Source organism: Tarenaya hassleriana, unplaced genomic scaffold (assembly GCF_000463585.1).
Source record: "Tarenaya hassleriana unplaced genomic scaffold, ASM46358v1 Cleome6, whole genome shotgun sequence".
Classification (NCBI taxonomy): domain Eukaryota; kingdom Viridiplantae; phylum Streptophyta; class Magnoliopsida; order Brassicales; family Cleomaceae; genus Tarenaya; species Tarenaya hassleriana.
The window spans coordinates 562133-573665 of NW_010968505.1; the positions used below are offsets into that span (position 1 = coordinate 562133).

The 11533-nt window shown below is 38.0% G+C and overlaps 3 protein-coding genes across 6 annotated transcripts in view; 1 reads left to right on the top strand and 2 right to left on the bottom strand.

The window, feature by feature from the left end:
- The first annotated feature begins 3014 nt into the window (after positions 1-3014).
- LOC104798914 (S-type anion channel SLAH3) lies at positions 3015-7993 on the top strand. Its single transcript, XM_010521167.2, has 6 exons — positions 3015-3264; positions 5063-5294; positions 5618-6187; positions 6331-7101; positions 7190-7221; positions 7287-7993. The coding sequence occupies exons 2-6, from the start codon at positions 5094-5096 to the stop codon at positions 7696-7698; spliced, it is 1986 nt and encodes a 661-aa protein (XP_010519469.1). The 5' UTR covers positions 3015-3264; positions 5063-5093; the 3' UTR covers positions 7699-7993.
- Positions 5302-9829, bottom strand: LOC104798913 (putative septum site-determining protein minD homolog, chloroplastic). 3 transcript variants are annotated; one of them, XM_010521163.2, is made up of 2 exons: positions 8748-9829; positions 5302-5428 (listed from the first exon to the last, which is right to left on the bottom strand). In XM_010521163.2, the coding sequence occupies exon 1, from the start codon at positions 9775-9777 to the stop codon at positions 8782-8784; it is 996 nt and encodes a 331-aa protein (XP_010519465.1). In that variant the 5' UTR covers positions 9778-9829; the 3' UTR covers positions 5302-5428; positions 8748-8781. The 3 variants fall into 3 exon arrangements, with proteins under 3 accessions (XP_010519465.1, XP_010519467.1, XP_010519468.1); XM_010521165.2 differs by lacking the exon at positions 5302-5428 and adding an exon at positions 8164-8394; XM_010521166.2 differs by lacking the exon at positions 5302-5428 and adding an exon at positions 8429-8504.
- A 176-nt stretch (positions 9830-10005) lies between these two features.
- The window catches only part of LOC104798915 (probable receptor-like protein kinase At5g24010), a 3085-nt gene continuing 1557 nt past the window's right edge, over positions 10006-11533 (bottom strand). Inside the window, exon 2 of one of the 2 annotated variants that reach the window (XM_010521169.2) lies at positions 10006-11520. In XM_010521169.2, the coding sequence (XP_010519471.1) occupies positions 10247-11520 (1274 nt within the window). In that variant the 3' untranslated portion in view covers positions 10006-10246. The other variant, XM_010521168.2, reaches the window with a different exon arrangement.

Below are 11533 nucleotides of genomic sequence, written 5' to 3' on the forward strand. Positions count from 1 at the left end.
GGAAATATTATTAATTTAATACTTTTTAAGGACAAATATGCTCCATACGTCAAAATCAAAGATTTGCGTTATCGAACATAATATATATATGTGTAGAATATTTTACTATGGGTTAATTATTTCGCTATCGCCTATGGACCGCCAAAGCAACCATGCATTTATCATGTGACCTGTCATTTAGCTGACATTTAAAAAAAGTAAATAAATATCTCCCAATTTTGTAGTTCACTCTTTTCAAAATTGTTTCGAACATAGAATTCATTTTACGTCTCCCTCGCTACGTCAGAAATATGCCGACGCTAATTTTATTTATTATTATTGCTGTTAAGTGTTGAATAATATAAATCAATCATCTTCATCGATTATCTCATTTGGAATTTTACCAAAATATACAAGCCTTTGCATTCACTGAATTTGTGGATAGATATTACTATTATTATTTAAAATATTTTGATCCTCAAAGAATAAATGGAAAAACTAACCAGTTTTATTCACTTGAGAAAGACAGTCAAGTACAACTCTTACAACTCACTTTTTGTTGTAAGAATTGTACTTACCACACACATCCAAAACTCTCCCTGAATTTCTCTCCCTCTCACAATGAATTATACTGATAAAAAACCTCACAACATAAATCACTCACCCGAGAAAGATAAACTACCCAATCGGTATTCCTCTCACACTCACACTCACAAAATAGTGAGTAACCACTCACCAACAGAACAGACTTGTAAGAAATATACCCGTGCTCTCTTTAAAGAGCTGATATGCACTTGTCTTCTTATATAAGCTCTTCTAGTTCGCCTCAGATCTCCACGAAGTGATTTGATAGACTTCTCCTTGATTTTCTCTGATTTAGACTCTATCTTCAAGATCTAATCTTTATCTCTATCTCTTTAGTCTTTGACTTTATCTCTTCAGGTCTTTAACTTCATCTGAAATCTTCATATATAACTCAGATTTTCTAGAGCTCTATCTAACCGGATTCTTCTCTTGAAATCTCTTAAAATTGTTGAATTTGTAACAACCACTTAACAACCAAAACAACTCATGCAATTAATTGCATTAACATTGTTGTTATTATTCAATGTTTTGTATGAGGAGTTAGAAAAGTTACATCGTATAATTTTTTTACATTCTCCAAAAATAATTCTAAATATATAATTTTTTATTATTCAATTATATAAAAAATAATACAAAAAAAATTGAATAATTAAATAAATCATTTACTCCCTCCGTTTTTTAATACATATAGTTTTATATTTTTTTCAAATTTTAAAAAACATATTTAAAAAATCATATATACCCTCATTAAATTATATGGTTTTTAATATTATATTGAAATTGAATATTTTTAATTAAGGATAAAATTGAAATTTTTCTTAAAAAGTTGTCTAGAAAATCTAAAATAATATATGTTAAATAAAAAAATATTATACGAATAATATCTATTGAGAAACGGAAGAAGTAGTAAAATGACATTATATAAAAAATAGTCTTACTTTGCTATTTTGACTTCAATACATACATTTATCCAGCTGTGATCATGTGTTCCATATGACTCAAAATATAGTGTAATCACATTTTGATTTTATTGATTATAACGTTAAATATATGGTGATCACACTAATTCATTATGTTAATATTTTATATATCTTACTAATCATTTGATTAAAACATCATAAATTTAACATTATAAGTAATGAGATCAATATATGCGCACAATATATTTCGGGTCATATGATCACAGGTGGAGATCGGGTATGTGTTGAAGTCAAAATAGTAAAATAAGGGTATTTTTGATAATGTCCTAGTAAAATTCAATCTTTTATTTAAATTAGTAAATGTTTAGATAAATGTCATTTGATTTATAATTATTTTTCAGTTATATATATATATATAGAGAAAATATAGCCTAATAACAATTTTGTTTTTCTTGTAAAAGTCACGAGCTTTCTAGTTTTACATGCAGTGTTTGTGTGTGTGTGGATCCAAAAACAATAAACTCTGAAAAATAAATTCTCATAAATTAAAATCAACAGTAATCACGAGTTCACGAATTTGGATATCGGTGGTGAATACGACAAATATTACGATTAATAAAATACTTTGTATCACTTTATCAGAAAGAAATAAAACAGCTAGCCTGCTCTGTGTTGTTATATTTCACACTTAAAAAAAAAACAGAATATTATGATCAACGTCAAAACATGTTTTCTGGTCAGTGGTTACTTTAATTTTTGTTTCCTGTCTAATTACGTCTTCATTATCATCAACTTGTTTCATGGTCAAACCTAAGTTCCCGTTCCATATACAGACAAAAATCTTCAAGTAGATCATTTGCACCGCATATATAATATTTTTAATTTGTTGCAGACATTTAATCATTAATTTTGATTACAGCTAAAATCTTAGTCCATAATCAATTAATTAGTCCACAACTAATTAGACATACCTACCTTTTATTACATCACAATCCAAAATACCTAACAAATCTTTAATTTGTTGCTAAGGGAAATCGGTTTCTTCCACTTGATTGATTCCTTTGTTGTAAATCTGTGATCGTTTTCTAATTTGAAAGTTGATTATCAAATTGTTAATCCGACTTACAATATTTATTCACGTAAAGATTATTATTATTCTAATTCGAAGGCTATATTTATATATATTATGGTGGAATTTACGTTCTAAGCCCAATGTTTATCACCTCCCGAACATACGGCATTTTTTTCTTCAAAATAACGTATTTTTTATTTTATTGATTTTGTCCTGTACGTAAATATAGTCCAGCACCTCTCTAATAATAATATGAAATTGCTTGAGATTGTCAATGACGTGAAACATTTCCAATTCATCAACTACAAGAAGACGGCCACGTTGAAAATGGAAAACCTAATTCCTAATATCCTACCTTTACATATGCGCACACTCTCACATACATATACATATATATATACGTGTATATATATATGTATGTACACACGCACGCATATATATATATATATATACATATATATATGCCTAAAAGCCGTGTTTTTTCTTCACCATCATCGGTTCCCTGAATCTCGGGTTTTCCATTTGTTTTAGTTCTTCTGTCTTTCCATAAAATCCTTGTCCAAAGAAGAAACACAACACAACACAAAAAAGTGTCAGAGACTTATAAGAGGTTTCAGATCGCCGCATTTTGATTTTCCTGGTTTTATCCAATATTCAGACATAATATATCCAAGGTCCCAAAAAGAATCTGCAGCTACAAATTTCCAGGTAAGTGTTGATTTCGTTTCCCTCATCGATTTATTTTCCAAGAATTTGTGAGAGTTCATAATTCTTGATCTTCTTTTTTTTCCTCAATGGAATCGTACGCACGTGAATCCGCATGCAAGATGTTATTGTTCGATTAGAGATGACGAAGGCTAATTTACATAAATAATTATATGATTTTTTTTTTAATTTCTCTCTTTCAATTCTGTGGATTTCTCTTCTTCCCTTGATAAATCTGGGAACTGTTCCCAAAAAGACAAACGACGAACTGTTTTGAACCACAAAAGTAAAAAAAAAAAACCAAAAAATGGCAATAGAGGACTTTGGGTGTAAGTTGAATTGTTTAACTTGAGAATTGATGTGAATTCACACGAATTTTTAACTAAACCGATTGGTTATTGATAAACCGATCCGAGATGGTATGTTCGGTTCACTTTTCTTATGCTAAAAATTGCTTTTCTTATGAAATTTTTGATTAACCAATTGGTTATTGGTATATTATAAGAGCAAAAGGCATATTGTTGACCGGTCGAAGAATGAATTTGACAAAGAAAACCGGCTATGCATGCATAGTGGTTAACCACTATCGTCTGAAAATCTCGTTCTCTTTTTGTTTTGATTGTGTTTTCCGAAGCAGCACCTGTAGTTAACAACGATATTTGTTAACTCTTGGACATTTTTTTTCCTAATTTAGAATATATATATATATATATATATACACACCCAAAAAAAAAAAGTAGAAGAAATTGTATTTTATTCCCATAACCATTGGCTCAGGACATTTGCCAGATAAGTATAGCTGTCAAAAGTTCTTTCCTATCCTTTTTTTCTTGTCCATGATTTTATTTCCGCATATGTTTTGGATCGTTTGCTAAATTGCAATTTAGTTGGAACCAAATCATGGAGTTAGACATTAGATTTTTAATATTTAAAATAATTATCAATATCAAGAGTCAAACTGACAGAATATTTCCGAAATATGGTATAGTTTTCTCATAATTTTAAATTTAAATTTTAAAAATAATCAAATCTATGATTATTCATCTACTTATGTCTACGCTCAATAGTCAATAGGTGCGAGAAAACTATACCGTGTTTTTTCAGATCCTATCCTATGAGATAAAAAAAATATTCGTATTCATTATTAAAATTAAAATTTTCTTTTTGGGTAAATAAAATTTAAATTTTCGTAGATAATTAAATCAGTATCTCTACTAACTAGCTTGGAATAAATGCAAAGAAATCAATATCTTTTATCCGCATCAAATTGGTTTTAATCTTAAATTTATTTAGATCATCAATATGAATTCTTAAATTTTTACAGTTTGGATTAAATCTTCTAGTACTTGTAATAACTCCAAGTGGGTTCTGACTATCCGATTTTAAATTAGTCTATATCTACCCTTTTTCTCCTCGTTTTCATTCATGTAATCTCTATTTTTCTAAACGAAACGTCTGATGATCTATGTTTTACATATTCAAACTATTTTAAACGCTCTCACGTAATTGTTTTCTATAAATACTATTCCTAATTTCTCTCTAATATTCTTGTTTTGAATTCTATCTATCCTTTTCGTTTTATAACTCTAAAACCCTACACCTCTAACACAGATCTGTTATTAAAACTCTTTACTAAAATCGATATCTTTTTTTTTTTAATTATAGGAAAGATGTTAATCTTCTATAGATAAGAAAAATAAGAACGCCCGACTTTCAATATTTGGATCTAAACAATATTAATATTATAGCAAATGCGATTACATATAAAATAAAAATATCACTTTCTGATGCTGAACTGTAGGTTTTGACTTTCATTCTCCAATAATAAAAGAATGGAGGAAAAAGACTGGGCGATACAAGTGGAGGGCAAGGGAGGGGAGCTTCCGACATTACTCAGGAAAGTCACAGAAGAAGAAATGGTTGGCTTCGACAGCGTCATGCCCATCGACAACGGCTGGCCCATGCTCCATCATCACCATCACCATCACCATCATCATCAAGATCTCAGCCGTTTCCACCCTTTCAATGCTTCGGTATGTGCACAGTGAATTTATGCAAATACATACATATCCATCTCTGTGTTTGAATCTATGTTTAGATGGATCATGAATGTTTGGACAATTTGGATTAGTTTCTCTGTCCATTCTTGAATCTTCGCATAAATATCCTGGTTCATTAAAGCAAATCTTGATGTATCACCTATATATATATTATATACATACACTGATACATTAACTTCAGAGATTAATGATAAATACTTTAAACTTAGATGAAAAAAGACAAACAAAAAAACCCAACTATGTCCCACTAAGTTGACTAATTAACCCAAACCCTAATATTTTGTTAATTAAAACAGGGGGTGACGGATCAAGAACCATCGAGACCGGCCATGGAAGCTAATAACCAGGAAAAAGAAGACACAGAATCGCCGCCATTGATGATCAATCACCAGAGAAAACAATCCATCTCCATGCCTTCGTCTCCATTGAGGCTGCTTGAACATCTCGAGACTGCAAAACCCAACGTTCTTGTCCCCGACGCGAGATCATCGTCTTCTGACATCAAGGGCTTTGTAACTAAATCCGTGAAGTTTCTCTCGCAGCCGATGCCAAGGAGCTCGACCTTCTTCATCGAAAACGGCCATGCCAATGGCACAAATCATCATGATCATCATCAGAACGATGATCATCATCGTCATCATGATCATGGTTATGATCATAATCCAGCGATGCGGAGACTCAAAGACAACAGGTACAACTCGTTCAAAACTTGGTCGGGGAAACTCGAGAGACAGTTCACGAGAAAACCGGCCCGAGCTGAACCGGATGAAGATGACGGGTCCAACCAAAATGTGATAACCAATGAAGCCATGCCAGTAGACCGGTACTATGATGCCTTGGAAGGTCCTGAACTGGAGACTCTCCGGGTACGTTCTCTCTTTTGTACATGCATCTGCGTTACACATTTTCATGAACGTGATCATAGATTAGATATATCAATCCCCTAGTATGAATCCATCCTCTGAATCCTATCTCCTAATGTACATTGACATTTTTTTTGGGTCTAAAGCCACAAGAGGAGATAGTTCTTCCGGACGACAAAACATGGCCGTTCCTTCTCCGATACCCGATATCCTCCTTCGGGATGTGCCTCGGAGTGAGCAGCCAAGCCATAATGTGGAAGACCCTCGCCACTGCGGAACCCACAAAGTTCCTACACGTACCTCTGTGGATAAACCAGGCTCTCTGGTTCATATCCGTAGGGTTAATCCTCGTCATCGCCTGCATATACTCCCTCAAAGTCCTTCTCTACTTCGAAGCAGTTCGCAGAGAATATTACCACCCTATACGAGTCAACTTCTTCTTCGCACCATTCATTTCTCTCCTCTTCTTGGCCCTTGGAGTTCCACCGTCCGTAATCAAAGATTTGCCACAGACCCTTTGGTACATTCTCATGTTCCCTTTTCTATGCCTCGAGCTCAAGATCTACGGACAATGGATGTCCGGAGGGCAACGGAGGTTGTCCCGAGTGGCTAACCCGACCAACCATCTCTCCATTGTTGGAAACTTCGTGGGGGCTTTGCTTGGAGCTTCCATGGGGCTGAAGGAAGGTCCGATCTTCTTCTACGCGGTGGGAATGGCTCATTACTTGGTCCTGTTCGTGACTCTTTACCAGAGGCTTCCGACCAACGAGACATTGCCTAAGGAGCTTCATCCAGTGTTCTTCTTGTTCGTCGCCGCTCCAAGCGTCGCGTCCATGGCTTGGGCCAAGATCAGTGGCTCTTTTGATTCTGGCTCCAAGATTTGCTACTTCATCGCCTTGTTCCTCTATTTCTCCCTGGTTAGTTAGTGAACAACAACTCGTATTCTCTTGTTTTCTTGGGCTAGTTTCTAATTGAAGTTTGTCTCGGTTTGCTCCAAATTCACAGGCCGTGCGGATCAATTTCTTCAGAGGAATCAAGTAAGTCCATGTATCTTTTCGCTTGCTTTAATGATAATATATTCACTCGTACCAAATATTCGCAGGTTCTCGCTGGCTTGGTGGGCATACACGTTCCCCATGACAGGAGCTGCGATAGCAACCATCAGGTATGCCACCGTGGTCAAGACTCCGGTGACTCAAATCCTCTGCGTGGTCCTCTCGGCAGTAGCCACCCTCGTCGTGACTGCACTGCTCGTGACCACAATCCTGTACGCCTTTGTCCTCCGCAATCTGTTCCCAAACGATATCGCCATAGCCATCAGTGATCGGCCTAGACCCAAGCAGCAGAGCCACCACCACCATCGGTGGCTCAACCACCTCAAGAACGCTAGCTCCGAGAACATCGAGCATTACTTGAAGTTCACTGACTCCAGTGACAGCCAAAACGATCTAGAAGCTTCCAATGGCGACAGCCACAAGGATCTAGAAGCTTCTAACCATAGCTCAAGAGCCTGATCCAATCTTGTCTCCACGTTCATATCAGTTTTGGTTTCTCCGACACATGTGAGGAGCTTAGTAATCATAGATGTTGCTACGGTTCTGATGAGCATGCGTGTTAAACATGCCATAGGGCATCTGTCTGGTCTGGTCCAATCGAACAAAACCGGTTTATGTTAGACCGGAAGTTATGTGGTTCAACTGTTTGAGTCATTAGTGTAAATGGTCCGAGTGTATGGGAACTTGTATTGTCCCAAGTGTTCACTGTTTAAAAAAACAAAACTTCCATAAAACCCAAGATCTCATATGGGCATATGCTTGAACCCGACAAGAGAACAATACAATGATCCTCTGTGGCTATGTAGCCATAAAGATCCTACAGCTCTGAAACTAGATACTTATAAGTGGAAATTATTGAAGAAAACCCGGAATTCTCTTTGTCTAAATAAAAAAAACTCGGCATATGATCAAGCTTGAACCCCATAAACAAACTAGTACTGGAAATGAGTACCAGAAGAATTGGTACATAAGGATGTGACCAGTGGGAAAGTCATAAATTTAGGTATACAGATATACATGAAACAAAAAATAGGAAAATTGAGAACCAAAGGGCAGAACATCAAAAGCTAGAACTGAAACGTGATAGCCCTAGCATTCTATATTGGTCCATTCCAAAGATCGTGCGCTTCCCCTCAGAGTAAACAATATCATCATCTAGTTTCATTACAAAAGATGCATACACATGGGGGAAGTTCAGTTCAGGCACTGATAAGATCAGACAAGCCACCACAAAATTCAATATTCACTCCCATCAGAGCAGCAAACTAGCACAAAAATCAAATTCACATTGGCATTTGACATTTCAAGAACTCAAAAGACATGGAGAGATCTGAGTTTACAGAAATGGATGCAGAGACCATAAACTAAGAAAAACAAAACTCAAGGGCATAACACCTTCAATTCAACGAAAAACTATTTCTAGAACTCTATGTCCATCAAAAGCACCTACATTCTCAAAGAATTGGCAAAATCATCATCTAGTTCCTATACAAGAGAAGAATACATACCACACAAGTTGCATTTCCATTCCCTCTGTTCAATTTAGCCGCCGAAAAACGAGAAGAACCCACGTTTCTTGGGTTCTTCCTCCACCATAACAGCCTTCATACTATCTTGCTCGACCAGCCTCCAAGCCGCCTGCTCGAAGGCCAATCCCGCAAGCGTGGGAGGTTTGTTCAAAACAAGCGGATACCCTCTGTTTGTGCTTCTGATAACCTCGGAATCTTCGGGAATCACTCCGAGCAATGCCAAACCCAGCATCTCTTGCACGTCTAACACCGACATCATGTCCTCTCCTTTGATCATATCCGTCCTCACACGATTCACAATCATCTTTATGTCTCGAATTCCATCACACTCGAGCAAACCGGTAACCCTATCAGCGTCTCTAAGCGCTGTTATATCAGGAGTTGTCACCAGAACCGCTTCGTTCGCCGGCGTTATGGCGGTTATGAATCCGGCATCGATTCCGGCAGGACAATCGATAAGGATAAAATCTGGGGAGCCTTCTTCTCTGTTTTTTAAGGCATCGACGAGCCATTCTAATGCTTTCCCCCCAAACCCTATCGGAAGTTTCGATCTGGGTTTTGAAATGCAGAGCAATTCGAAATTCGACCAACGTTTATCGCGTACCAGAGCCTGGTCGAGACGGCAATCGCCGTTAAGAACTTCGACGACGGTGTAGTTGACTCGATTCTCCAACCCTAGGAGGAGATCCAGGTTGCGGAGGCCGACGTCGGCGTCTATTGCGACGACCGAGAAGCCGTAGCGTGCGAGAGAGAGGCCGACATTGGCAGTGGTAGTTGTCTTGCCGACACCGCCTTTTCCGGAGGTAATGACCACCACGCGAGGCGTTTCTCCGGAGAGCTCCGGCTTTCGGTTCCATTGGAGAACGCACTGAACGGGACTTGGTCTACCTGAGTTCACCGGTCTGGACTTGACGAACGCGGGGCACGATGTTAGGGTTTTGGGGAAGAAAGAGGACTGAAAAAGTGAAGGCCTAGGGTTCGTGGAAGTCACTTGCAGAGACGACGCCATTGCAATGCTTCGGATGTCTTCAGATAGACAGAGATAGTATCTGGTTGCGTTGGGGCAAAAGTTGCTAAGCCGGTTCGTGTAAACCAATATTCTCGGTTTAACCCTAAACCGAACTAAAATATCAGTTTAATAGAGAGGGTATTCAAATTGTTTCTCTGTAATTCGACTTTTGTCGAATAAATTTCCGTTTCTTATTAAAATCGTGAGAAAATAAAAATTAAAGAGAGATAAAAAAAATACCAAGAATAAACCCAAGAAAAAAGCAAAATGCTACATACCGGAAAAGACCGTTAATTCTCCGGTTTATGATTATGATCCATCCCCGTATATGATCGACTACATATGCTCTATAGTACAAACACATACAACTGAACCGATTAACACGAAACACATAACAAAACCGAATTTGAGATACCGGGTCATGACTAAACCGAAAATCGCCTATATAAACAGAATAAGCTCTCTACTTTCATCTGCCATCGTTGGTCATCAACTGTGAAAACACTTGACTGCTGGTAATGTCTGAACTTCCATCTCCATTGTCCCTCTTATGAGTGTTCGAGCCACTAGACAGGCCCGCAAGGGCAGTTTCCGAGCTGGTAAAGTTTCTAGAACCTTCTCTACGCTCATCTGAAGGCCCAGATGACTCCTGAAGTTGAAGCACATGTTCCAAGTTCCACAAAACATCTCCCATTGTCGGCCTATCCACCCCATAATCAGCACAACATTTCTCTGCGGTCTCCCCGAATTTCTTCAACGAGCTCAGTTTGATCTGCCCTGCAAGATTCGGATCGACGATTTGCTCGAGCGTGCCTCTCTTTTGCCATTGTATCGCCCATTCAGCTAGATTCACTTGTTCCCGAGCAAGCAACGGGTCAACAGCCGGTCTAGCGCAAAGAACTTCAAAGAGGACAACCCCGAAGGAATAGACATCGGATTTGTCTGTGAGCTGTTGTCTCCTGAAGTATTCGGGGTCGAGATAACCGAAGCTGCCTTTGACGCCAGTACTTACATGAGTCTCGTCGAGACAAGGGCCAGATCTGGAGAGACCAAAGTCAGCAACTTTAGCCACATGGTTCTCGTCCAGCAAGATATTGGTGGACTTTATGTCTCGGTGGATAATTCCTTGTGAAGAACCGGTGTGAAGGTAATGAAGGCCTCTGGCTGCACCGATGCAGATCTCGAGTCTTTGTTTCCAAGACAGTGGAGGGTTCTTAGAGCCGTACAGGTGATTCTTGAGTGGTCCCTTTTCCATGTACTCGTAAACCAGTATCATTTCTGACTGTTCTTCGCAATACCCGACAAGCGAAACGAGATGGCAGTGACGGATCTTAGAGAGAACGGTTATCTCGGTATGAAATTCCGGTAGGCCCTGTCTTGAACCAGGCACTCCTCTCTTCACAGCTACTTTGGTGTTGTCTCTAAGAACCGCTTTGTAGACCATACCAAATCCACCCATTCCGATGATCAGATTTCTGTCGAAGTCGTTAGTAGCTGATTGTATTTCGGCGAATGGGATTCTCAAAGCATTGTAGCCATTAGGACCAGGAGAAGAAGCATGTCCAGTTCCACCGGATGTTCTACTGTATGAACTGCATTTGAATCTTCGCAAAGGCGTCCATCCTGTGCTCTCTGAACGCTTCGGTTTATCTTTCTTCTTCTTGTTGTGTCTGAACACGCAGAGAACGGACAAGAAGGCCAGAGACATGAACACTAAACCTCCAACCACCGATCCAACCACGACCCATACGGCATT